Source organism: Pleuronectes platessa, chromosome 5 (assembly GCF_947347685.1).
Source record: "Pleuronectes platessa chromosome 5, fPlePla1.1, whole genome shotgun sequence".
Classification (NCBI taxonomy): domain Eukaryota; kingdom Metazoa; phylum Chordata; class Actinopteri; order Pleuronectiformes; family Pleuronectidae; genus Pleuronectes; species Pleuronectes platessa.
Genome location: NC_070630.1, coordinates 1,574,523 through 1,600,393, shown reverse-complemented (window position 1 = coordinate 1,600,393; position 25,871 = coordinate 1,574,523). Strand labels below are relative to the sequence as shown.

The following is a 25,871-nucleotide window of genomic DNA, read 5'->3' as shown; positions in this document are numbered from 1 at the left end:
TTCTCTGTTCAATCATTTTGCAGATGTAAAGATGGAATAATTGTGTGAATAATAAATCTAATCTACATTTTTCCTCTCAGGTGTCTGGGGGCGATCCCTGCAAAGCTGCGAACACTACGCCCCCCCGCCGTGCCACACCGTGACCCTGAGCTGTCCATGAACACACTAACATCCATGTACCACAACGAGGCCACGGAGACGACAACTTCATCAACACACTCATCTCCTCCTGTCAAACCCCAGAGGAGCTTCAGGCTGAAACGAGAGGAGCAGCAAGACATCACCGCCTACCTGGAGGGATGTGACAACACCAAGGAGGAGAAGAGAGGGATGGAGGAGCAGGAGGAGCAGGAGGTGGAGGACAAGGCAGGAAGAAGTCTGGAGGAAAATAAAGAAGGGAAGAAGGAAGAGGAAAGAGAGGTCACTGTTCTTTATCAATTAGGAGAAAATGGAGGAAGTCGAAGTGAAACAGATGAAGTCAAGTACAGTGACAATGGAGAGGAGAGAGATGGAGGGAGCAGGGAGGAGGAGAAGGACGCAGGGGAGAAGGAGAATAGCAGGAGGGAGGATGAAGAGAGGAGAGGAAGTGAGCAGGAGGTGGAAGGGAACAGGGAGAAAGAGAATGAGGAGACAGAGGGAGCTGAAGGAGAAATGGACAAAGACATTTCTCAACAATCAGAAACAGAAGATGAGGAGCTGGACAGGAGAACATCAGAGGAGATGCAAGGAGGCATCATGGGAGGAGGAGGAGGAGCAGCAGGAGGAGGTGGAGGAAGAGGAGGAGAAGCTTCGTCCTCCCCGCCCTGCTCGGCCCGTCGCAGCCGCATCATTCGTCTTTACCAGTACGACGAGGACGGCCATCGATACAGCCACCTGCCTGACCCCGCCCCCGATGAGCCGGTCCCCGCCCCCAGGCTGAAGCAGCGCTCCCTCTCTCTGACGCGCCTCAACGCAATCATGGCCGCCGCCTCAGCAGGGCCGCTGGACGGGGGGGAGACGAGGGGGGAGGGCCAAGAGGAGAGGCCGCACTTCCACATGGAAATATGACTATGAATTATATTGTATAAAGGATTTTTCTATATTCAGCCACAAAACTGAAAATATACTAAACGTGGACTTTAAATATTTTCATGTAGTTCAAATTACATGATTTAGTTGTTTGTGAAATCAGTTCATTTTATATCTGATGCAAGTTACTTTTCAATCTCATGTCAGGTGACGTTTGACCACTGGAGCTCATCTTCGAGCGTTTGTGAAAAGTTGAGCCAAATTATGAAATCCTCTTGAAGATGTAGGCGGTGGGTGTTCATGAACTTGACCTTTGACCTCCAAATTCCAATCTGTTCATTTTTGAGTCCAGAATCTTAAGAAATTACCACAAGGTGTTCTTGAGATGGAATATTAATAAAAACATTCCCTCCAAATGTCTGCCCCTAACTCTTTCTATCCAATGCACACACACTCCATCAATCAAGAGCCTCAGCTGTCAATCATGACGTCTCAGCCCGTTGCTTTTATAAAATAATTAAATCAAAACCAAACTTATCAGAAACATGAACAGTTGAACAAACAGTATGAGACCTATAATGACAGAACCTTTCAGAAAAATGGATTTGATGTCTACTTTGACTTTTTGGTTTGTTTCATGTCACATCCACTAACACGAGGAGACGGGGTTTATGACCTGTCCTCTGGCCAGCCACCAGGGGGCGAATGAGACACCTCACTTTTGAGAGCCGTCATGTCGTCCATCTTTCTTTATTCTACAGACCGAACCCTGAACCGGCCTCGGAGTCACAGACCTGAGACGTCTTCTTCAGCTGCTGTTCGGTGAATGAAGCCTTTAGCTTGTGGTAATTATCAAGAAGCAGCTCGTCACATTTTAATTTCCTTTTTTATTACTGTGAAAACATCTATAAACAATACACAAAATGGGGAAAAAAATAATTATCAAGAAAACAAATTCCACATCTCTTGTCTCAGTTATTTTTTTGGTTTTGTGTGTTTTCTTAGTTCAGTTTCTTTATTCCAAATTAACCCTATTTAAAAAAAGTCTACTCTCTGAGAGTAAGGCCTCTTGACAACAGTTGGCTGACGATGAACAGAGACGATCTCTGATGGGATGTGACTGTACCCAGAGTCCACAGCGATGATTCTCCAGTCCGTGTGTGTGTGTGTGTGTCTGTGTGTGTGTGTATGTGTGTGCAGCTGTTTCTCATTTCACAATAGATTCCTCCTGCGTTGTGGTTTTTGTTTTTTCTCCCTCTTCCTCCTTTTTGGTGTCCGGTTGTTGTTGCTACGATGCTGACCAAGTTTTCTGCCATTCCACAAACTCATCTAGCAGCACTGGCCCTGAGAACAAAACCAGTTCAGTTAAAAACAAGCTGGTTTCAGACATGAACTCTGGAATGTGTCTGGACGCGTTTACTCACAAGCTCCATCTTCATCGTAGTTACTGAGGTCTGTGTTGATGGTTCTGCTGAACTCCAGCACGTTGTACCACTGGTCCTTATTCATCCCCTTGTACTTGGACTGCTGTGGGGGAGGAGAGTGAGGGGGAGGGGGTGTGAGGAAGCAACACAGCGATGGGAAGATGGAGGAAAGGAAGTGTTTTCTCTGCTTTTACCTCCAGGAACTGGTGGAAGATGGGGAACAGAGGCCATGTTCTCCCCAGCAGTAAAGCCAGCATAGACTTTGCTGTGTCCATGTCCAGACTCCTCTGGTCTCTGTCCTGATCACAAGACAAAGACACGGAGGACAAGAATCATCACAGATCTACACCTCAACCAACCAATCAAAATGAAGCTCAACATCCCTGTCTGTGTAGTGAAGACTTTCAAGGAATGTACTTTAAAAAGGAAACTAGAGTTACTGTGACAAAACCAGGAGAAGCAACTCACCCTGGAGAAGTCGAAGGCGTATCTGTAGATGTTTTTGAAGAGGACAGAATCGTTGAGCTCACCGCGCATGTACTCCAGTTTACTCTGTAACCTCTCTGTGCAGTCACACCTGCAGGATGGGGGGGGGGGGGGGGGGGGACAGAAGACACATTGTAAAATACACACACTTCAAGGGTTTTTCCTTCAGGTCACTGACGACTACAGACAGAGGTGAGACACCCGAGCAGAAAAGATTCATCTCATCTGTATGTCTGTGAGTTTCAGTTGCTCAAAATCAAATTCATGTTTTTACATTTAAAATACAAATGTTCTTACTGTAATACTGTCATTCCCCTGAGCCACTCTTCTTTTGTGAAGAATCCCATATTAGCTGCTTCTAGATGCCAGGCTAAAACTAACATGACAATCTGAAACACAAAGAGACAAAGAGACAAAGAATCCTCATGAAACTTGAGCTTCATACTTTTTCATGTACATGGTCTGTAAATAGTTACTAAAGTTATTTGCTTATACATAAAACATTTCTTTATCCAAATATTAACTAAAATCTGAAAAGTGCAGCTGCCAACATTTATATTTGACTCATTTGCAAATGTGTCATTAAACAGCAGCGTCACACGTTTCCCAGGAGTCGTTACACTCTCTCTGCTGAGAGTCAGAACAGGAGGCTTCAGATATCACTGGTGTCTTTATTTCTGGGTTAATGGTCGCTGTGATTCCTCAGTGGGACCCAAGGCGACTCACATTCTCTGGTTCCACGCCGATGTCTTCACAGAACCTCTCCATGGCCTCCGGATCCACCACCTTGTCGGCACCAGCGTACTTGTGGAACCAGGCCAAGCACTTCCTGCTGGAGAACAGCTTGTCGCTGCTGATCGGCCTCGCTCCGCGGATCTGAGGTCGAGTGAAACTGCAACAAAGTTTTAAAGTACGATGAAGAGATGATGACTCAACACATAAGGTCAATGTAAAAAGCAGCTAGTGTAACAGAGCTACACACAGAGGGACCTGTGGGTTTTGACGACACCAGAGTCAAACAATAGTTACTGGTTGAAGCAGAAGCTGCGGATCACAACACACCAAGTGAAGCTGTGGATGCAAATCTTCATTTTTCATAATTCTACTTTTCATTTGGAAGAAGGTCCAATTTATTCTTCTGTTGGTTTCACAGAAAAGTCTTTAAGAGTTTAATCTGGTTCATGTTTAGATCAAACTATCAGAGAAGTGTTTCTGTTGAACTTCATTGTGTTAGTTCGGTATCCAAATCTAGGTGTTCCTAATAAACTGACTGTTTAGACACGTCCTGCTGTGGTCTGAGACAAGTATCAAGAGCGCTGGATGTGCTTCTGAGTGCAACTTTAAAAGGTCCACATTCATCTCCTCACATTCCCTCAGCACACAGCGGAGGGAAATGAGAAGGGTGAGGGGGTTCAGGTGAAAGACAACCCTGCCAGACCTTTTTCAGGCGCTGCAGGTTCAGCCAGAGGTCGTCCTCTCAGCAAAGAGCCTCTTACTCAGCAGATTCTCACTGAGTGTTGGACAGACCAGATGGGAAACGAACCCAGGACCCAGCCTGGGTCTCACCCCTCAAACAGAGGTGAGATGCAGAACAGTTCAGAGTGGAGGCAGGAGAGTTTCAAGGTAATTTGTGAGACCCAAGCTAAAGGAACTCAAACTTGAAGGGGGTTCTTACAAATTTCATGATCAGCTGTTCATGAGACCCCCATGAGCTCCAGGCCCCAGGAAAAGGAATGCGTTGCAGAACCTGTTGCAACATCCCTGAGAGGAGAGTTGATGCAATGCAAACAGACGACCATAGAAGACAGTGTGAGTGAGTGTGTGTGTGTGTGTGTTGTGTTCACCTTGTGATTTTACACTTGTGCTCATGATCATCTGCACCAGGGAGTTTTCTCTTCTTCTTCACAGGCATCACTGAGCCTTTAACAGGCTTCACTAGCTGGGCTACACACAGGAAGTAAATCACATGTTGTAAGAGGGTCGTGACATAACGTCCAGCAGCCAGCCATCCATCCATCATGTGAACAACGACTCGAGTGGTGGATAAAACTCCTACCTGTGTATTTCTGGCTTCCTTGTCCATTCAACTCGAAGAGATTCTGCAATAGAAGAAATAAGATCCTCAGTTAAATGATGAAATTAACATTAAGACATGGCTTTGTTTAAATGCTGGATTAATAATAAAAATGAAACAACTACATACAAACTTGTCCAGTGTGTCTGTTACTGTGGTTTCAGCAGGAGAAGGGTTTTCCTACGAGGAGACAGAATCGAGACAAGCAGATTATAAAGAGATTAATACATTGACAGATAGTTAGGTAAACAGACAGACAAGATAAATAGATAGATAAAAAATAAACCAATGTTGTTTTTTTCCAGTTTATTTAACGAGTTTTAAATCTCCTCTAAGTCCGTTGAGGAGACACAAACATCACTAGATCCAGAAGCTACTTCACTTTAGACCGAACTGCATTCAGTCACATAACTAACCCTGAATGGAAAGATTCAATTCCCTCAAACTAAAGTGTTGTGTTCCATTTGGAGATTTTTAAATCTTTACTTTGTGATGGTTTATTTGAATCTTGTGATCGGTTTTAATTGATTTATGTTTCCTGTGTTGTTTTGTTTCTGCTTGTGAATGTTTCTGGTTCTCAGGCCTGATCTCAATGCGACTGCACGATTACATAAAAACATTTAAATAAATAAAACATGTCGCCTCCCTATAAAATAAACAGAAATACTCAGACCTGGTCGAACAGTGGAAACCAGTAGACATTATGGATTTAAACAATAGTCACATACACGAAGTACTGGGATAATACTCATACTCATACTAATAGTAATACTAATCATAAATACTCCCACTCAGGGTCTGATAACCGGTTTCAGTTGTGACTCAATCAGCTGAGACTGATGCGTTGATGCTAGCTGAACGAGGCTAACGAGGCTAGCATGACGTCTTTCCCACATCGTGGTCAGATCTCGCGGGTGTTGGTGGATTATCCGTCAGGGAAACTTTACCAGCAGATAATCTGCAGGTTGCTGGTTTGAATCCGGTCCCTTCTCTGCCGGGACGCTTCTTTTGTTTGTTGTGTCGGCGGGCGTCAGAGCTACGATGCTAACGTTAGCTCTGTGTCAACAGCAGCTGAGGCTCGAGCACACAGGATAACGGACGGACGGTCGGTTGGTCTGGATCACAGACGCCAGGAGAAGAAGCTTCACCTCCTCTCATCACTCACTTTCTTCTCTTTCTTCTTCGTCTTCTCTCTGAGGATCCAGCTCCACCTGCTTCTTCTTCTCCGGGAGCTCAGTTGTCGCCGGCGTTTCCGGGGGAGTGGACTATACCATCTCTTTATGGGGGTGTGATGAAGAACAAATGTTCGAGTGTAGATCAAAATGTCCGGACGTGTATATTATTTTTTTTACAACGATAGATAAAGGAAACAACCAGGGTGTCTTATATTATCAAATTTGATAAAACAACTACTGAAAACCCAAGTAAAAACAGATCAATAAAGGGCGCCCCCCCCGCCAGAGCAAAGAAAGTGAAGCGTTGTTGTTTTTTTAAGGAACAATCCGGTGTTTTTGGCTCTCACGTGTTGTCCCTGGACTCGAACCTCAGCTGTTAAAGGGATAGTCCACCTTGTCCTCACTACCCGCCCACCACTGGAGGGGGGTGACGTGTCGCAGTCTCAGGGGTCAAACTGATCCAAAACAATGTGGAGTCAATAGTGACCGAGGTTTCAAATGTGAGAAACAACAGAAAGAAACTCAACATGTCTCCATTCTGCTCCTGTGGTGTTCCCGAGTGTCCCTGAGCCCCACGTTCACATTCTACCTCCAACTGCGTCAGTTAAACAGAGTTCTGTAATGTGTCTGTGGTCCTCGCCCATGGGGGGGCGAGGCCAGACCAGTGAGAACTCCCAGTAAGTTCAATGTGAACGTGGCTCCAGCGGATCACACACAACATTCAGGTTGAACACGTTTGAAGAATCGAACCAAATTTACTTACATTTTAACAGATTCTGCTGCAACAAGGTTTTACCCTGAAACTCCAGAAGGGTGTTGTGGACTCAAACACCCCCCCCGCTCCATCCACATGGTGGTGAGTAGATAATGAGCGAATTAAAATTTTTGGGTGAACCATCTTTTTAAGTCTACTTCAGGGACCTCACTGAAAACACTTCAGCTGGAGGACATGACACATGAGGGGGTTTATCCTCTGGGAACCACAAATGTATTTGTGTCATCTGTGTTCGGTTCCACATTCAAATAAAAATGTTTACATCACTAAACATTGATAATTATCACTTTGTATGTCACATTATTATTTCTCTAAAGTTTGAAGAGCTCCTGAGGGAAGTGTTTTAAGGGATAGGCCATTGATGAATAATAAAATGGGGAATTTTCCTTTTTAATTTTTAACTAATCAATTAGGGAGACAGAGCTGCAGGATATTTTCTACAAATCAGCTTTAATCACTTTAATCAATAATTGAAATAATTAATTATTTGTCATCTCTGTAGAGGAAGGGGAAGAAGGAAAAGAAGAAATATTTTTGTTTAGATTTGTATTTATTTTTTCCAGGAAATGGATTATTCAACTTTTAAAAATATTTGAAACAGGCAAAACCAAATGCAGCACATGAAAGTATCTGAACCACTCGCCCCCCCGACTCCAACAACACAAAGTTTAATGTCTTTACACGATGTAGTGTGGAACTCTCAGCTGGTGCAGGTCGTGACTGATTGTGTTTAGTTCAAGTTTTGTCATCACACAAAGCTACAGGTCAATTTACCCCCATTATGATGCATTATGTTCAGAGGTGTTCCTAATATTCTGCCCCCGTAATGTGTTTGAATAGGGATAGATCAGAATATAATGTACAACTTAACTTTTAAACACAACCTCAGGAACTAAACATGGTTTTTCATTTACACATTTTGACAAGAAAAGGCCGGACAGTTTGAGTTTTGTTCTTTCAGATTGTTCTGAACTAAACCGAGTGTCTGTTTTGAGTATTGAAAAAAAAATGTATTTTTATAACTTTGACAAAAAGAGCAAATTAAATTGAAAGATCTGACAAACTGTTGTAAACAAGCTCATGAATCATAATAACTCTGGGCTTCACTGTGGTGGATTCAAACATTGTGAATGATGTTCAGAATTAATAATAAGCTTCTGTGGGTCTGAGTGAACCTGGAGGTGTTTTCAGCAATTTAACTGCAGCTAAGAATCTAATCTTTGAAGTTAAAGTAGTTTAGAGAGATTCAATTCTATCAAAGTTTATTTTCTGTGACTTAAAGTGAGACCTGTAGTAAATAAACACTGTGGATGTGAACGATGAGAAATCATCTTTCAACAACAAAACAAAAACCTTTCAACCAACAAACTGAAGAACATTCTTCATAAATATAGAATAAATAAAGACCCCCCCACACACACACACATTTACTGTTCTGTTTCCTGCTCATAGATTTCATGATCAAATTTAACAGGAAATCAGGAGTCTGAGCAGAACAACAACAAAAGCTCACAGAAATAACTTTAGAGAAATAAATGTTTCCTCATGATTGAAATGTTGTGTTATGACAGCAAACCTCAGTCATCAATGCAACTGATGACACTGGTTTCACTCAGGAGAGTTTTTCACACAGAAAAAAAAAACAAGATCCGTGAGTGTCAATCTCTAAATGATGAAATGTTTTAAAAATGCAGCGATATGAATCAGGATGTGAAAATCAATGTTGATGTGATTATTTCAGCTGCTTTAACATGTTTTTAAATATTTTTCAAGAGTGATTCCGTCCGTCAACATCACATGTTGTCCGACTATAAAATAAAAAAATCTTATCTCTGAAAAATTGTAAGAAACGGTGAGAAAAACTTCAAATAATGTAAATGATGTTTTGCTCCTGCAGCAAAATATCTAAAAGGTTATTTGTCACATTAAAGATCAAGTTTCCAACGAGCAGCAAAACTTCTCAGACCTTTGAGGGATTTGATGTCAAATCTTATTCATCAGCAATGTTACAAAAAAATCACAAAACTGCTATATTTTCTTTTTAAATTGTAACGCAAAAGAAAAATCAAAGATGAAGAGTAAAACTCTGATGGAGTAGATAGTGAGTGAGATGAGTCGCAGTGTGTATTCAGGGTCGGACCCTCGTTTTTAAACCTGATCTGGATTTTACTCTCGTCCATCTTCTGCAAATCAGACATGAAATCGACCGACTTTAACAAATCAGAATAAAATCAAGTAAAGTTAAAAAAGGTCTGAACCAGATACTTTTGTGACATATCTTCAGATTTTCCTGGGACTGAACTGAAAAGAACGACATTCACAACCTTCAACCTCAATGTGTGTGTGTGTGTGTTTGTGTGTGTTTCATTTTTTACTGGCGTATATAAACAAACAAGAAGCCCCTGGTGACTGGTAACGTCCGTCTTTGATTCGTTCAGCTACTTTTTAATCTCACAGGTTTTCACACACATAATAAATAGTTTGCAGATTGATAATTGTCCCGCACACTGACCCACACACACACACACACACTCTTGGGGGTGTTATCTTCTGATCAACTTAACCTGATTTTGTTAACGAACAAAATGAAAACTAAATACCTGCATATTAACGGCAGCTCGTCATAGGTTTTCTCCACTGAACAAAAAAAACTAACAAAAACGTCATAGAGCAGCATGCTGTTGAAAGTGCACACACATACACAAATAAAAGACACACCATGCACCCGAGCCCCAAACGTACAAACACACACACGCGCACACAAACACACACGATTTGGCAAAATACTCCTCGGTAGTTTGAACTAGTCTGTGTCCACTTCTCCTCAATAGTAGTTTCCTCACTCCTCACTCGCAGCTCGTTGCTTCCTTGTTCAAAAATAAGACCAACGTAGATAATAGGAGGGATGCAAGATGGCCGCCGCTGAGACGACAGCTGTGGCATCAAGTGAAAGCAAAGGATTGATATCAGCGTGTCCTCCTCACAGCTCCTCCTCCTCCTCCTCTGCAGTCGGCTGCTGATGAAAGTAAGGCAGGAAGTACTTCATTTAAATGTCTCAATATTTATTTTCTTCTGAAGTTCCGGCAGACGGCGCCCAGCATTGTCCTTCTCCTCTGATCTGACACTAGAGGGCGGCAGAGACAAACGCAGCCTGATGACTCGACACTACGCTTTAAAATGACTCCAGATGACACACTGGCATCTCACGAACATTAAAACGCTTATTCTTGTCCTTCAGCACACTCCCTCCTCTTCACCCCCCCTCTCCTCTTCTTCAAACTCGTCTTGCAGGTTTCTAAAGCGCCGGTCGCAGGCCAGGAGTTAAAAACAGATCCTGAAGCACAGCCTCCATCGCAGCCTAAGCCATGTAGAGGAAGGTGTTGATGTCGGCCTCCTCCCTCTTTATGTACTTGTGTTCGATGAGCCACTCAATCTGCTCCTTGATCATCTTCTTCTGTGGCAGGAACATGTTCTTCAGGATCTCCACCAGCTCCGTCTGCAGCTGAGCGTTGCTGAGCCTCTTCCTCATCTTCATGATTTGGATGATGGCCTCCTGAGTTGGAACAAAACAGTGAATGTTATGAATTTCTTTAGAAGCTGCATTACGCCTCTGGCCACAGGCTGTTGTAAAAATCCTTTGAGACCTTGTGAGTGTTGTATTTTCAAACCTGAGTTCGGAGTATTCTGAGCTGCACGATTCCTTCGTTCTCCTCCTCTCTCATTCGCTCAGTGGTCAGCTGCAGGCGACCAATCAGATTGATCTTCCCTCGCTTCTGGACTTTGGAGTTCTTGCTGAGAAAAACAAAAACAAAAAGCAGAAACCAGAACAAAGACAATCAATAACCAGTCGTTTCTGGTGAGGCATCAACACGCACAGACCTGCACATGCTGGTAACTCATTGGGGAACATGAATATTTACTTTTTCTAAATTTAAATACCAACTTTAAAACAGTCCTATTCTTCTTTATGACAGGTGTTTAGGAACAAAAAGTAATTTGCTATGTCTTTTAAAAAACAAATTTTCGTATTTCTAGAAAGCCAGGAGGGAGCTTACATGAGGGAGAACTCCTGGTTGACGTAGAAGATGGTGCTGTCGGTGAAGTCTTTGGGAGAATTAACTGAAGGATCGTAAGACAGCACCTGCCTCTTCAGTTTGGGGAAGGCGACGAGGGACTGAAGAGAAAGAAAAGAGAAGAATAGATTTATGTTAAGTTAATAAACATCATCGATACTTGAGTCATAGAAACGGCCAGCGTGTCAGTTCCATTACTGCCGAAGCTAAACATGGTGTTTACATTTGAAAGGACTGAACTATCTCTGCTTGTAAAGATTAGTGCAGTTAAGAGGAAATTATGCACAAACATAATTCATGATGTGAACTTCCCGTTGTGTTTAAAGATGAGAAAATGTTTCAGTCCTAAAGATGGTTTGTGTGTTTATATCTGCTGATAAATATCAGTGAGCACAGATATGGATCTTTATTATTGATACTGGCATAATCATTTCTTAAACACAATTCGCAAAGACTGTAATGAACCTCAGTGAATGAACTTGTAATTGTTGGATTTGAATAAAGCATCTAAAAGGTCAGACCCAGAGGGTGCGTCGCAGCTCGGCGTCTGGCAGCTCTGTGGCCAGTTTCAGGTTCTCAAAGCTGATCCTCTCTCTGGGTCGCTGGTTCCAGGCGAACAACACAGCGAGCTGGAAGGTCGTGACCTCCAGGTCGTACTGACCCACTTCATTTTTAAAAGTGATCTGAGCAGAGAGGAGGAGAAACGATAGAAAAGTTTGTGAAGAAGTGTCGTTTACTGATATGATGGCGTCATGTTGCTCTGTGGGATTTGTAACTTGACAAATGCTGAAAAGAATAAATCAGAGAAAATATTCTATATCTACGGCTGATCTGAAGTTTTTCTGTTCACATCTCACAGGAGACATGATGCAATAATCATGAAAACAGTCTCTGTCTGCCATTTTATTAAAAGTTTGAAAAAGAGGAATGAAATAAGTAGGAACATCCGCAGCGAGCTGTCACAGGAAGAACTGCCGGCAACAGGCTGCACACACTCATCTCATTATGAACCTTTTTATAGATACAGAAAAACAGAAAGTGAGGTAATAAGGAAAGATGAGACAAAAGGAGACGACTCCACGAGGGGAGAAAGAGGTTCAAGAGAAAGAAGAAATTGAAGGAGAAAGGAACCAATCTAAATTTGAAATAAGTTTAAATAACTACATTTTAACTTTGAATTCTGACTGTTGGCTCCTCATGGCAGCAGGAACCCTGCAGGACTCTACTCACAATGCCGTTGGACATGAGGTGATGCCAGTGGAGTTTGCGGCCGCTGTGGTTCCTCTTGTAGAAGTCCTCCACCTCAGGGATCAGGTCCTCCAGCTCTGTGGGCAGCGACACAAACACCTTCTCACTGCTCCGGGACCAGGCTCCAGCGTTCAGGATCTTAATGTTCACGCTGTCCGCTGCAGGGAGAAACAAAGAGGAGAACACTGAGGATGAGCAGCTTCCAAATATATTCTTCCTTCAGAAAAATCCAATCTGTTAGGTAAGGGTGTGTGTGTCTGTGTGTGTGTGTGTGTGTGTGTCTTACCTGGGAGTGCCAGCCTGTTGTGTTTGTGCATCTCTTTGAAGACCTGGTTGAGGTCCTCTGACACCTTGATGTCCTGAAACATTCTGGCCAATTTATTCACGTAGTCTGCAGGCATCCCGACTTCCTGCACAAACACATAATAACATGTTTGTGATATCGACATGATGCACCCTGGGAAAAAAGAGGGTGGCAAACTCCTCTACTGGCAATGGGAAAGGAGTCAATCATCTTTTCTAAGCAGTGTCACCGTGAACAACTCACCCTCAGCCACTCCACCATGTTCTCCTCGATCTCACTGTCAGCGGAAATGTCCAGAATCAGGCGTCTGGTCAGGTGAGCTTTGTGGTAACGCATGAATACGTCTTTATTCTGGACATACTTCAACACTAAGAGCTGCAGGGACCATGAGAGGAGAGAGGGTCAGGTGACAGCAGGTCGGAGAGATTCTAGTATGAGTCAGATAAACAGAGCAGAGTCTCACCACTTCTTTGAGCTTGAACTCGATTTCCTCTGAGCCGAGTTTCTTGCTGAGAGGAGTTTTCCTCAGCAACATGTCACAGTAGTTTGCCAGCAGCTCTGGACACTTTGACTCCGGCTGAGTCTTCATACCCACACTGGTTGAGCAGAGGAACACACACACATTAATACTGTGGAGATTACAGCCGGTCAGGTGCTTTTACAACAACAGGAACATCTCAGGAACATATTTGGCGCCTGGACAGAGCAGCAGGAGGCCGGACATGACCTCCTGCTCCATCATTCTCTGCACCTTCTCCTTGTTTCCCTCACAGATGCTCAGTTTTGCTTGTAACACGCAAACCCACTCGCTCACTGGGACTTTACAGACGTTTTCCTGCTATATCCTCACATGGGCTCCCTCTGGAAAAGTTCTGGATCATCATGTTTTGTAACCACTGACTCAGATGCCTGCTCACATGAAGCCCCCCCCCCAGTGAAGGTCTGAAAGCAGCTTCACACCCAGACCACAACCCTGTGACGGTAGAACAGACGGTTCACACTCACCCTTTCTGCTTCAATGGCAGCTCCAGTTTGAAGATGGTGGCATCATTGACAACAGCTTTGTACGACTGCATGGGAAGAGACAACAAGTCAAAGTGAGGAACACCTTAGACTCAATGGAGCACGAGACAGAAACAATTAGAGCTGCAACTATTGTGTTTATTGTAAATTAATCAGCTTTTGTTCATGTTGTCAATAAAAAAGTCAGAAAAGTCCAAGATGTCATCTTTAAATATCTTGTTTGGTTTCAACTAAATCTGAAAACCTGCAACAATATTCAGTTTACAGTGAATTTACTGTAAAGTTGTTTATTTCATCAATGTAGCTTTGAGGCAGAGCTGTGCAATGAACTGAAAATGTATCACAGAAGACGTTTATAATCTTCAACAGTTTCGTGAATTGTCGGCTTTCCGCTTCCTCCTGCACCGTGTGACCCACTGACCTTATCTCTGGACGTGAGGAAGCGAGGGTCGTCCTGGAACGCCTCCTTCACCAGCTTACTGAACCGGTTGAACAGCGTCAGCAGCTGCTCCACATACTTCTCCGAGTCCTGGATGAACACACACACACTATTGTACATGTTGTAAACGCTGCCCTCAAACGGCAACTTGTTTATCTTGTTCCCCACATGTGCTCAATGAGTTCTGGAGTCATCAATATATCACTGCTCCCAAACTGAATGTGATTTCCAGCTCTAAACACATCCTGCTGTAGGTGTGCTTCATGAACATCGGCTGAATGACATATGTGAAGTTGTGGAAAAGAAAAAAGATCTTTAGGAATTATTATTATATGTTAAGTATGATGAGCTTTTCATCACTTTTAGTATCCTGCTGCCAAAGGTAATTCCAATATAGCAGGAAGTTAGAATAAATACATTAACATTAAAAACACAAAAAGTGGCTTTAGTTTAAACTGGACATGCGACTGAGGAGATGAGCTCATTCAGAGTGTGTGTGTGATAAGTGTGTGTTGATGCACATACAGTTGTGATGGTCTCTGCAGCAGCCACCATGTCTGCTAGTCCAGCATTGAGGATATGATCCTCCAGGTCTTTCAGCATTGGCTCGATCCCACTGGGAACCTTGTCCATCAGAGAAAACATGAGGTGCAGCTCTGCTCCAGGGGGACGAAATTCAGTGTTACACACAAGGCAGGAAGCAGAATGATTGGATATAATAAGAATTCAGCCGATTCCATTTGTCATATAAAGATGAAAAACAGTAACCAGTGATTGATGTGCTGACAGAGCAGCTGTACTCACTGTCTGTCTCGTTGCGTTTGATCATCCCCGGACATTCGGCTAAGATGGTCTCTTTGAACGAGGTCACCAGAGCGTTCACACAACATTCCATAAGCTGTGAGGAAACAAAGATTAACTGTCAGAGCAACACTGAAATAAATTAATGTCTTAATGTCTAACAATCTTCTGTCGGTTATTCTTAAAAAACACAGTCAGACCTGATAACATGTGAGTCCATGAGACTCTTTACAAACCCTGGTCGGATTGTGATTGTAAAAACTTAATCAAATGAAAGTTAAGTATCCAGAAAACAGATTTTTCTACATGAAAAAAAAAGAAGACAGGACCCAAACCTTTAGTTTTTAAAAAAGCATAAAAATAAATGCAGGTGGCACAAGGGAGATAACTGTCAAAACATGATGGAAATAAAGACATTTCTCGTGTTGATCTTTCCGATCCTGTCAAAGACACTTACTGCTTGAACAGAGTTACATTCACGACGTGTCTCTAGGTATCTAAGTGCTCTCTTCTCCTCTTCTCTCAGCTTCGCGTCTGCCTGCAGGGAAACACAACACAGATTAACGCAAAAAACAAATACCAACAATCAAGGTTACCCACTGAATACGCCAACATTTAAAACTGTCTCACACACACAGGCAAGGCCGCAACTTTTGAGGATGACCAAAATTTAGCGTAATCTGATATCGGGGTTAAAAGTCAGATTTTCAGTTTGAAGTATTTTAATCCACAGTAACTTTGAATGGCTGCATGTCATATGAACAATTCTCCCTGGAAGTTTTATTTAATAGGGCAAATCAATTTGTAGTCCCATTAATCAGAACTATTCCCTTAATCAAAGTATTAGATAGCAACATTTTCTCCCACAGATTAGAACCATGTCCTTCGTGTACTCTAAAAGTCGATATGCTTGTAACGTACATATTTCATGTAGTTCTGGACGCCATTCTGTTGCAGGTAGGCGGGCGCCTGTGTTCTGTAAAACCTCTCTGTGGAGTCTAGGTAGGCCTTCTCAAAGTTGTCCCTGTAGATCTGCAGCTTGTCCTCTGGGTTCGAGCACAAGTTCACTGGGGAGAGAACAAGCGGAGAAGAAGCCATTAAATGTGGAGGTTTTTTTTACTAATTAACGTTGACAGTATTCTGTTCCCATCCTATATATATACACAGCAGATATACAGAAGTAAAGGTTTGTTTGTCTCAGGTTTCTTTCTATACATAGCAGCGTTGATGTGTCCCTGTGTCTCTCTTACCATAGGACTCTCGTACTCCGATGACCAGCTGGGAGTCGAAGGCCTCCCCCAGCCTCTCAGCGTGGACTAACTTCATGGCGCTGTCCTGCAGGCGACTCTTGATGTTGGAAAAAATCGATTCGTTCCACGTGTCCAGCATCAGCTGCAAAACAAACAGCAGGGGTAGAAAAAATTCATCAAGTATGTGCATGAAGAGCAGAAAGTCACACTCAATTTCCTACCATCCATTCACTTAATACATGAAGAGCTGTAGAGATTTCCCTCCTCCTCCTCCTCCTCCTCCTCCTCCTCATCCTCCTCATCCTCCTCTCACCTTGCGTACGATGCTGTCCTCCATGTTGGCTTTCTTGTTGCTGCCCTGTTTGCCCATGAGCGTGATCTCCAGCTGACAGAAGGGCTTGGGCAGGATGTCGCACTGGGTGAAGAACTTCCTCCACTCGATGATGTAGGCTTTGAGCAGCGCTGTGTCGTCCTGGTGGCTCAGCACCCGCTGCCATGGAGGGGATGCATGTAAAGGTTAGAGGGGAAGCAGTTCAACCAGAGTTACACATCCTGATCTTTTGTTTCCTACAACTAATCCTCCACATGTCTTTGACGTTCCAGAGGTAATGTGGTGAGGGAGCAGAATGTTCACTTTGTCTAAGACTGGAGTTTTAGAGTTTGTATAGAAATACGTGTGGTGAACATTAAAAACTGTCACTCATCCTTGAAGCTCCGGCTCTGATTGGTAAAACCTGGACACATCTCTTTTCATCCCTTTGTGGTTCTATGGTCTCATACTAAGTGTACAAGATACTCCTCTCCTCTCACAGTGGGCCCTCTGATGCATTTTCACATCATGATGTTAAGAAAAACAAAAATAAACACACAAAGATTGCACATATCCACACACCACTTACAGCCTGTGCTTGTTTGATGAAGTCCAGGATGTCCTCTTTGAGAGCCTGGTGGATCTTGGCCGGTCCCTTGTCGTCCCATAGACACACAGCATGAACATCCCTGACAGACCAGAGGGGACAGGAAGGTCACTGAAGTTCATTCAGGCTCATTATTAATGTGATAGAGTATTAAACAGTGATGTTTATTTAACTTTACAGGAGATGTAACTAAGGTTTTGGTGAAGACATCCATACCAACAGCTGGTTTGTGGGAGGTCCTGTTACTCACTGATACACTTTTTCTAGATTCAGCTCTTTCTGTGAAATTTTAGTGACAACAAAACCTAATTCTAGTTTAGACTCTGGAGGCTTGGAATAGTTTCAGAATGTCAACGTCCTGTTTTCATGGAGAATCAAGGACCTGAGGGAAACAGAATATCAGCATGAGCAGAAAGATATGGAGCATCAGTCTACAACTCAACATCAAGGTCACTGACAAACAGAAATGTTCCCATGTGTAACTTAGTTTGTAGAGTAAGAACGTAAATACCCAGAGGAGTCAACATAAGGAACTAACTTTTAAACACTGGGCTTGAAATGTGTCTTGATTTATCTCAAACTCCAATGTGGTGACAGAAGTTACTTGTCTTTCCAGAGCTCTTGGAGGAGATGATAAATCATAATTAATTTAAACAAGTTCCAGTTCCTCTCTCCTCCTTGTGTTCTCTTTCTAAAATAATCAGCAATCATCTAAATCCTCTCCCTGACAACTTCAAAAAACCTTTCTCCAGCTCTTAACTGTGGACACGAGACACTCTTACGTTCCATTCTCAGACTTACACGTGTTTACCTACAAGTTTCTGACACTGTGGGGATTATGTGAAGCTCCTGTTGCTAAAATCTAAGTCTATTGCACGTGTGTGGTGCTGAACTGAACCAAAATAGCTGGACTGTTGTGCCAGTCGGTGTTCAAAGAAACAACGCAGCTGCTTCAGGATCTGAAGCTGCAGCAACAGCTGATGCTGCCTGAAACCCTCCATTCATTGTCATCCTCTTAATGGGCTTGGGTCGGGGGGTTAGCCGGCCAAATGGGGGTATTTCAGAAGATCCTCTCCCTGGCCACGCTCTCCAGCTCTTCCTGGGGGAACCCAAGGTGTTCCCTGGTCAAAGGGGATACGTAGTCCCTCCAGCAGGTTCTGGGTCTATCCTGGGGTCTCCTCCTGGTTGGTACTTGCACGCTACCTCAACAGTCCCACTTCAACAGGGCAGCAGTTCTACTCCAGGCTCCCTCCAGATGTCTGCACACTGTATTCACATTAAACCACAAGCCCCAAATACAGAAGAGAGAAGAGACGGATCTTACGAGAACAAGTCGAACCACTGCTGCTTGGTGACGGCCTCCTGTCTGAGCAGCTTGAGCACGATGGGTCGCATCAGCTCCCACTTGTCCTCAAACTGCAGGGAGCCCTTGTTCTGCAGGAGAGAGGCGATGAACAGTTATGAGAAGAGAGAAGACGGCTTAAAGAAGAGACACAGAGTGAAACAAAAAAAATTAATAAATGATGACGACAGGCCAGGGGCTGCAATCAAGAAGGTTAATTAGATTATCAAATGTTACTGTCATTGAATAGCTTTTTATAACTTTCAGCCAATTTCAACTCAGCTAAAGCAAGTCTTTAATTAGGTAAAGCTCGTAATACCACAATCTTTAACACAGTAGTTAGCTAAAGGGAAAACATAAACATAAATTAGTGGAGCTCATAACTCTGCCACGGCCCAGAAGTCTTAAATTCAATTAATCTGCACCAGATTTCACACACTCATAGATATCAGTTTACATAAACATGTCTGATGGTGTTTCAGCAAACAACCGACCCAAACCACTTCCTTCCAGGTTTCATGCTAATCTGTCCAGAAGTTATTGTGTAATCCTGCAAATTAACAGGCAGACAAACAAACGCCGACCAAAACACAACAACACAACAATCCTACTTCCCTATCGTCATCTGCACATCTGAACCCCAACGCAACTTTAGGCTGACCCACAACCAGTCGTCTCTTATGATGCTTGACCTGAACTCAACCGTACCAAGTCTGCTTCCTGCCAATCCTGGGACTCTATGACACTAGTGTATGATCTTATTAATCCAAAGGGCTGGACGTTATCAGGATAAAAATCAATAATCATCAAGATGAATGTCACAGCTCCAGAGTGAAGGTTGTGGTTTTACACTCTTCTTTCTGAGAATGACATTTGACACGTCTGAGGCAGATCTGATATGAGTTCAACCTCCTCACTGAGCTTTCTCAATGCTCTTTGAGAAGTTTACAGATGAAAGTTTGATAGGCTGTTGGTTTATTGCCCGACCCCACTGATCCATCACCTGTTCCATCCCATCGTGGACACATGAGCATCCCTCTGACTGCAGCTGGGTTTTATTCTCTCTTCATTTCAAACAGATCAAATAAATAAATCCCTCTATCACCAGTGAAACGTGTGTGGGAACAAGCACGTGATCAAATCAGGAGCAGAGACACTTCACCAGAGAGGTCTCGTGTTGGGTCATTTAATGAAAATACACGTATTTAACCATTAAACCCCACATCCTCCCTTCTGGTCGGGGGGGACTGAGGCTCTGTGGTTCCACTGGTATCAGCCCAGCACCGGGCGGTCCAGTAAGAAGGGCATATCATGATGGCTCTAACGGGAGAACCGGTCCCTGGTACCGGGGTGAGGTCTCCCCTCCTACCGGGGTCTCCGGTGCTGGATTGGGGGCTTGAATCGGTTCGTGTTCGGCAGCGGTTCTCCGGGGTGGAGGTGGCCGACCAGGGGACCGGCTGTTCCCGGGTTTGGATGAAGGAACAGCGGATGGAGCCGGTTCGGTTTGAGGACCGGTTCTGTTCGGGTCCGCGGGGGAGATCACCGGAATCAACCGTGTGACAACTGTGACTTGAGACGCTGCTACTCGTGCTTGTATTTCACGTCTTCACACGATTAGAGCCGATGTGTGTCGGTCACAGCACATGAAACACACAACTCCACCGGACACGGGGCCGCGCGCGGGGCCGAGCGGCTCCAATCTGCTCATAAACCAGGGAAACGGGAAATATTCAAGTGGATCTTACCTTTATCAAATTCGACGTCGCCATGTTTCTTCAACTTAACATCTCGCGGAATCTCGCGAGACCGACGCGACAGCTCGAGATCACGTCATAGAAACAACGACTTTTATTTATTCTCTAAAAACTCCGTCCGAATATTTAATGACAAGAACTAATAACACACATTATTATTTATAACCGGGCTCCAGAGAAAATAAAATACAAACAAAAAGACAAGGACTAAACATCCTTGTGTAATATTTCAGTGATTCAAATCAAACAATCCTGGAAATCTCATAAACATGATTATTAAATAAAAATGTATGATAATCAGTTGCACCGGTTTGAACAGCAGTTTGATTTAAAGCATCAGGTTTTATAAGGTCTCTTTTTTTTAAGATATACGTTCACTCTACTTTTGATATAATTGACTCAACCTTATTGGTACATTGAAATAGATGGTTTCCATAAATATATATATATTTATTAGCATTATATATTATAATCATTAGGCGTTACACCGCCCTCCAGTAATATTGTTTGTCATTGTGTCTAGTTAAACAATAATGCAGTTAAATATTGAATGAATAAATAAAGTAAATACATATTGTTTGTTTATTTCTATGTGAAATCAGTGCAACAATGTCATGTAAATGTTCATATAATTTACAAAACTTCAGTGAAAGTTCACAAATGCAATAATATCATTAATGAATGAAGAATCCATTTGTTTTACTTCAATATTATGAAAATGATTGCATTGCAAGTGAAGGTATTGTGCTCATAGACCTAATGAAGGAAAAGTGTTATCAACTGAATGTACTTTGAGTATCAAAAGTATTTGTTCAGCAGAATTAATACTGACTAACTGGGAGTTGGTTTCAACAGTTTTTCTTAGCTTACAGTCGTTTCATAATGTGGTTCCTAATGCTCAGCATTTTTTATTGACTTTTTTCATTTGTATTCTCGTGTCTACCTCACTCTGACCTGCTGCTGTATAAGCAGTTTTAACTTATCTTATCTTATCTCAACCAGGGGGTTGCGGCCCTCCAGTGGGTCTCAAGAAGACTCTAAATGGGCCCTTTAGTTTAATGGGAGAGGAAAAAATACAAAACAAAGTTCTCCTTTATGAAAACTTCAATCCTCTTTACAAAGGTGCCATGTTATGTTCAAAGTTCAAAGCGTTTATTGTCTTATGCACAGTCCTGTACAATGAAATTCTTTCTTTGCCTTCCACAATGAATACCTTAATGCTTTTAAGAGTTAAATACATTAAACTTAAATTAAACTTAACATCATTCTATTAACTTTGAACAGGTACAATAGTTGAGTTAACGTACTTAATTTGTTTCCATAGTTTCCAGTTCCATAGAATAAACAATGATGAAGCACTACTCCCGCAGCATGAGTAGTTATCTCATCAGAAGTGACAGTGAAAGCAAGAGGAAGCACATTGATTACATCTTCACATATCTTTCATCATCAGCTTTCATCTTATCTTTATCATTCACACACACACACACACACACACACACACACACACACACACACACACACACACACACACACACACACACACACACACACACACACACACACACACACCACACAAACACCTTTACAGATAAGTCAAAGACCAATCTTTGCCCTCTCAGTCAGTTAATCATTCAGCTCCAGCTCCATGAAGGTCGGCCAGTTAAAAGCTTGGAGCCGAGGATTCCTCCATCACTGTTGTGGCGACATGGCTACTGAACAGTCCGGGGATGAACTCAGCTTCTCGAGAAACAAGAACCAGAGCACGGGACTCATGATGAGGATCCGGAAATTTAACCCCAGAGAAGTTTTCACGTGGTGAGTGAAGAGAAGCAAGTAAAGTGTATATTGTATATTGAAGGCAGGTTTTACAAGTGCTGGACATAGTAAACTGATTATTACCACCTATACGTACAGATTCTTGCTGTTGGCTAATTATAAATTGTTAAAAACTATAACCTTTTATTACTGAAGAAACAATTTCATAATATATAGCACAAAGTTTGGGCTGTGCAGAGTGTTAAGCTAACCAGATGCTGGATGCAGCTTTACTGAAAATACACAAGAAGGGTCTCAATCTGAACATCCAACTCTTATCTTAAAACGCTTATTCCAATAACATGTCAAGACTCACCACTATGTTCTGAAGGATATTTGAAATGGATGATGATTGAAAGTATACGTGTGGCTCTTTCAGATCACTCACTTTCTTCTCTCCCAGGAAGCTGGCCAAGACGTGGGCCATGGGTCAGGGCCTGGCTGTGCTCATTTGTGGGACGGCCATCTGCTCCCAGTACCTGGCCACAAACTTCCAGGTGAACACACCCATGCTGCAGAGCTTCTTGAACTACATCTTGCTGTGTGTCACCTACACAACTATGCTGCTCTGCAGAAGAGGTAACCCCATCATTCAGGGTCCAAACACCGGAGATAATACAAGGAGAGTTATCATGTTGGAATTACAGCAGAATTACTAAATGTCAATAGTTTTCCATCATTTGACGTTATGTGCAAAATGTCTGGCTATACAAAATGTGATATAAACGTGTAAGTGCATTGAAGTTAATGGTGATGAATCAGTGTCAGACTGCAGGAGTGGTGAAGCAAACAATACTCAGTACTGAAGCTCAGGGCTGTTCCCCTTTAAAACGCAGGGGATGGCAATATTTTACAGATCCTGAAGAAACGAGGGTGGAAGTACCTTCTGCTTGGGCTGGTGGACGTGGAGGCCAACTACACTGTGGTGAAAGCATACCAGTACACCACCATCACCAGCGTCCAGGTGGGTGCAGGCAGACTTTCATAGCTTGAGATTTTAAAACTGTCAAAACTGAAGTGTGTTACTCAGGGGAAAGATAAACGTTGTCTTACTTTTTGTTCTTGGATGTGTTCCTGTCTCCAGCTGCTGGACTGCTTCGTGGTGCCGGTCCTGATGGTCCTGTCCTGGTGGATTCTGAAGATACGCTACAAGATGGTTCACTTTGTGGCTGTCTGCATCTGTCTCCTCGGGGTGGGGGCCATGGTGGGGGCTGACCTGCTGGCTGGACGAGACCAGGGCTCCAGTAAGAACGCCCTTCATGTGTTTCCCCCAAAATAATTCTTTCAGCAGTTTAATGAATACAACCCGGAGGAATCAGTTTAACCAATTTTATAGCTCTCCTCCTCAGAGGAAGAATTAGAGGATTTAAACTATGATGACACTCAATTTAATCCCTCTGCACCAAATTGATCAAGCTCATGGATGTCAGCTCCCTACGTAGGCCTGGTTTGTTTCATCAAAATGAATTATTCCCCGGGGAATTGGTGAAAATGTACTAACTCATCATGTTAAAGAAAGGGGTAAAACTTCCCCCTTTTTTGGATCCTTCAAGCTTCAACAAAACTGTTTGTGTAGTTTTTGTGTAACCCTGCAAACAGACAAACAGACACTGCTCCACCACCAGGATGGTCGGTGTTATTCTGACATTGCTGAAGTGATGATGTTTCTTTCCTCAGCCTCGAACATCCTGTTAGGTGACGGCCTGGTGCTGCTCAGTGCAGTGCTGTACGCCATCTCCAACGTGTCTCAGGAGTACACAGTGAAGAACCTGAGCAGAGTGGAGTTCCTTGGCATGCTGGGCCTGTTCGGCACAATCATCAGCACCGTGCAGATGTGAGTGTTGGTGCTGTGATGAGTCTCAGGACTCGTTTAACTCTATGGTTAATCCGGTGTTTTGTTTCTCTTAATGCAGGGTGATCCTGGAACGTAATGAAGTTGCTAAGATTCAGTGGAGCTGGGAAGTTGGTCAGTACAAGTTATTGATTTTAATAAACCTATGTAGAAGTAGATATTGAGTGTTGTGATCTCAGCTTTTCTCTAAAGAAGAAAACCTAATCAGTAATTTCCCTTGTGGAAGTGATGATCTCTGACATTTCAATTGTTGCTGTTAAATGACGGTTGTGTGTTTCTCTCCACAGTGCTCCTGTTCTCGGCTTTTGCTGTGTGCATGTACACTCTGTACAGCTGCATGCCCTTAGTGATGAAGCTGAGCAGCGCCACCTCCATCAACCTGTCCCTGCTCACCACCGACCTCTTCAGCCTCTTCTCTGGGATCTTCCTCTTCCAGTACAACGTGAGCAGTCACACACACACACACACACACACAAACACACACACACACACACACACACACACACACACACACACACACACACACACACTCTCTCACACACACACATCCTAACTGTTCAGGGATGAGTTTTTAGCCTTTATGCTATTACTAATGACAAGAAGGAAATATTTTCACCCCTGATAATGCTGAATATAATTCCACTAGATCATCATTTTTGGGGATCTACACTGAGACCATTTTCCCATCAAGGTTCCTGAGTAAAAAAGAAGCAATGTTAAAGACAGTAATAAAATGAAATTCGTGGATCCTGGATGTATCAGCGCCAAAAGTCCCATCCTTCCTCCAAGTTTGGTGAAAACCTTTTCTGGCGTTTTTTGTGTACTGCTGACAAACAAACATATAAACACACAAACAAAGAACCAACGGACAGGACGGAGACACAACCTCGTCTCAGGACTTATCCTTTGACGTTCAGGTTCCTCGGTCGAGCACACGCTCCTGCAGCAGGGCGAGGGACTCAGTGTCTGGGTCACAGAGACCTGCTGGGCATCGTTAATGAATACAAATGAGGGTTAAAGTGTAACCTCAGTGTCATGTGCTTTAACCGAGGCTCATTCATTTACAGTTTATAAACTTGTGAGCTCTTTTCACAGTTTACAATCTGCTGAATCTGAACATGTAAAAATGCTTTTTTGAAAATCAGTTAATGCAGGTTTAATAAGGTATTAGATAAATAAAAAAACATGTCAACTCAAAAATACTGATTATTACAGACTTAACAGCTCAACTCATCACGTAAAGTAATTACATTACCTCCCACCAACACATTTTACAGCTCCTATAATCAAAAGTTGCTTATATATTATAATTATTGCATTGCCTGAATCTCCTACGTTACATTAAGTGAAAGCTGATCACTCTTTGCCCTGCGTCAGTTCTCTGGACTCTACCTGGTCTCACTGGTGGTCATCCTCATCGGCTTCATCACCTACAACGCTGTGCCAACTCCTGCTGCCCCCACAGAGGAGGAGGAAGAGGAGAGATCCAGAGCCGCAGACCTCACCACCTCCTCCTCCGTCTGTGAGCAAGGACGCTACTACGGCGCTGCAGCTTCTCAGAGTGAAATCACCAAGCAGGAAGTGTCCGTGAGGATCCCCGCTGAGGAGGTGGAGGGTGACGAAGAGGAGCAGAAGGCTGATGTAGAGAAGAAGGACAGGAGGAAAGAAGAGAAGAAGAGGAGGAGAAAGAAGAGGAGACATTCAGAGCCCTCACAGAACCATAGAGGAGGGAGTGATTTTGCTGTTGGATGCAGCACAAAAATGTGAACAATAACATATATACCATATATATGTAAATATATTTGAAACACTTATTTATTCAGTTTTGTTTGTTGTTGTGGTACTGAAGCAATAAACTATAAAACTAAATATGTCCTTGTCAATTTACTTTTATTTAATCAGTTATTGGTTTATATATTTTAGCAGCTCCTCATTTTTTTATTTTATTTAACTATTGATTTATTCTATCAATAGTTTGTTTATTTTCTGCAGTTCTTTGTCTTTGTGTTTGTTCATTTATTTGCTTGTTTATTAAAGCAGCCTCCTTCTATCTGTTTTTAAGTTCCTTATGTTTTTATTTATATATTACTTATATGTTTTTTTGTTTC

General features: G+C 42.9%; 3 protein-coding genes and 1 long non-coding RNA gene across 7 annotated transcripts; 2 read left to right on the top strand and 2 right to left on the bottom strand.

Annotated features, from left to right (window-relative positions):
- Positions 1–1,875: 1,875 nt before the first annotated feature.
- dcun1d5 (DCN1, defective in cullin neddylation 1, domain containing 5 (S. cerevisiae)) lies at positions 1,876–6,200 on the bottom strand. 2 transcript variants are annotated; one of them, XM_053422531.1, is made up of 10 exons: positions 5,940–6,149; positions 5,122–5,172; positions 4,975–5,017; positions 4,763–4,862; positions 3,645–3,810; positions 3,216–3,307; positions 2,901–3,009; positions 2,627–2,731; positions 2,433–2,535; positions 1,876–2,352 (listed from the first exon to the last, which is right to left on the bottom strand). In XM_053422531.1, exons 4-10 carry the CDS (start codon positions 4,828–4,830, stop codon positions 2,297–2,299), a joined length of 699 nt encoding a protein of 232 aa, XP_053278506.1. In that variant the 5' UTR covers positions 4,831–4,862; positions 4,975–5,017; positions 5,122–5,172; positions 5,940–6,149; the 3' UTR covers positions 1,876–2,296. The 2 variants fall into 2 exon arrangements, with proteins under 2 accessions (XP_053278506.1, XP_053278507.1); XM_053422532.1 differs by lacking the exons at positions 1,876–2,352; positions 5,940–6,149 and adding an exon at positions 6,158–6,200 and having other exon boundaries at positions 2,425–2,535.
- A 3,160-nt stretch (positions 6,201–9,360) lies between these two features.
- On the bottom strand, positions 9,361–20,140 carry LOC128440255 (cullin-5). Its single transcript, XM_053422921.1, has 19 exons — positions 20,085–20,140; positions 18,322–18,431; positions 16,980–17,079; positions 16,394–16,570; positions 16,081–16,222; positions 15,752–15,897; positions 15,288–15,368; positions 14,834–14,927; positions 14,555–14,685; positions 14,012–14,119; positions 13,573–13,637; positions 13,031–13,163; positions 12,811–12,942; positions 12,550–12,673; positions 12,246–12,421; positions 11,537–11,698; positions 10,998–11,116; positions 10,611–10,734; positions 9,361–10,495 (listed from the first exon to the last, which is right to left on the bottom strand). The coding sequence occupies exons 1-19, from the start codon at positions 20,106–20,108 to the stop codon at positions 10,301–10,303; spliced, it is 2,343 nt and encodes a 780-aa protein (XP_053278896.1). The 5' UTR covers positions 20,109–20,140; the 3' UTR covers positions 9,361–10,300.
- On the top strand, positions 10,213–11,834 carry LOC128440256 (uncharacterized). The gene is made up of 2 exons (XR_008338493.1): positions 10,213–10,833; positions 10,978–11,834. It is a non-coding gene; the product is annotated as an uncharacterized LOC128440256 (long non-coding RNA).
- Positions 20,141–21,746: 1,606 nt separating the features above from the next.
- Positions 21,747–25,632, top strand: LOC128440239 (solute carrier family 35 member F2). Of its 3 annotated transcripts, none has more exons than XM_053422898.1 (8): positions 21,747–21,911; positions 22,315–22,490; positions 22,748–22,875; positions 22,996–23,155; positions 23,589–23,745; positions 23,825–23,877; positions 24,051–24,205; positions 25,141–25,632. In XM_053422898.1, exons 1-8 carry the CDS (start codon positions 21,802–21,804, stop codon positions 25,528–25,530), a joined length of 1,329 nt encoding a protein of 442 aa, XP_053278873.1. In that variant the 5' UTR covers positions 21,747–21,801; the 3' UTR covers positions 25,531–25,632. The 3 variants fall into 3 exon arrangements, with proteins under 3 accessions (XP_053278873.1, XP_053278875.1, XP_053278874.1); XM_053422900.1 differs by having other exon boundaries at positions 21,794–21,911; positions 22,319–22,490; XM_053422899.1 differs by having other exon boundaries at positions 21,798–21,911; positions 22,291–22,490.
- The last annotated feature ends 239 nt before the right edge of the window (positions 25,633–25,871 follow it).

Coding starts and splice junctions, on each gene's coding strand:
- dcun1d5 (XM_053422531.1), bottom strand. CDS start 4,830: ATGCCTGTGAAGAAGAAGAGAAAACTCCCTGGTGCAGATGATCATGAG. Junction 3,010..3,215: donor AGGGGAATGACAGTATTACA/GTAAGAACATTT, acceptor CCCATCCTGCAG/GTGTGACTGCACAGAGAGGT. Junction 2,732..2,900: donor ACGCCTTCGACTTCTCCAGG/GTGAGTTGCTTC, acceptor TCTTGTGATCAG/GACAGAGACCAGAGGAGTCT.
- LOC128440255 (XM_053422921.1), bottom strand. CDS start 20,108: ATGGCGACGTCGAATTTGATAAAG. Junction 13,638..14,011: donor TCCTCACGTCCAGAGATAAG/GTCAGTGGGTCA, acceptor CTTCCCATGCAG/TCGTACAAAGCTGTTGTCAA. Junction 10,735..10,997: donor AACCAGGAGTTCTCCCTCAT/GTAAGCTCCCTC, acceptor TGTTTTTCTCAG/CAAGAACTCCAAAGTCCAGA.
- LOC128440239 (XM_053422898.1), top strand. CDS start 21,802: ATGGCTACTGAACAGTCCGGGGATGAACTCAGCTTCTCGAGAAACAAG. Junction 22,491..22,747: donor TATGCTGCTCTGCAGAAGAG/GTAACCCCATCA, acceptor TTTAAAACGCAG/GGGATGGCAATATTTTACAG. Junction 23,156..23,588: donor TGGACGAGACCAGGGCTCCA/GTAAGAACGCCC, acceptor TTCTTTCCTCAG/CCTCGAACATCCTGTTAGGT.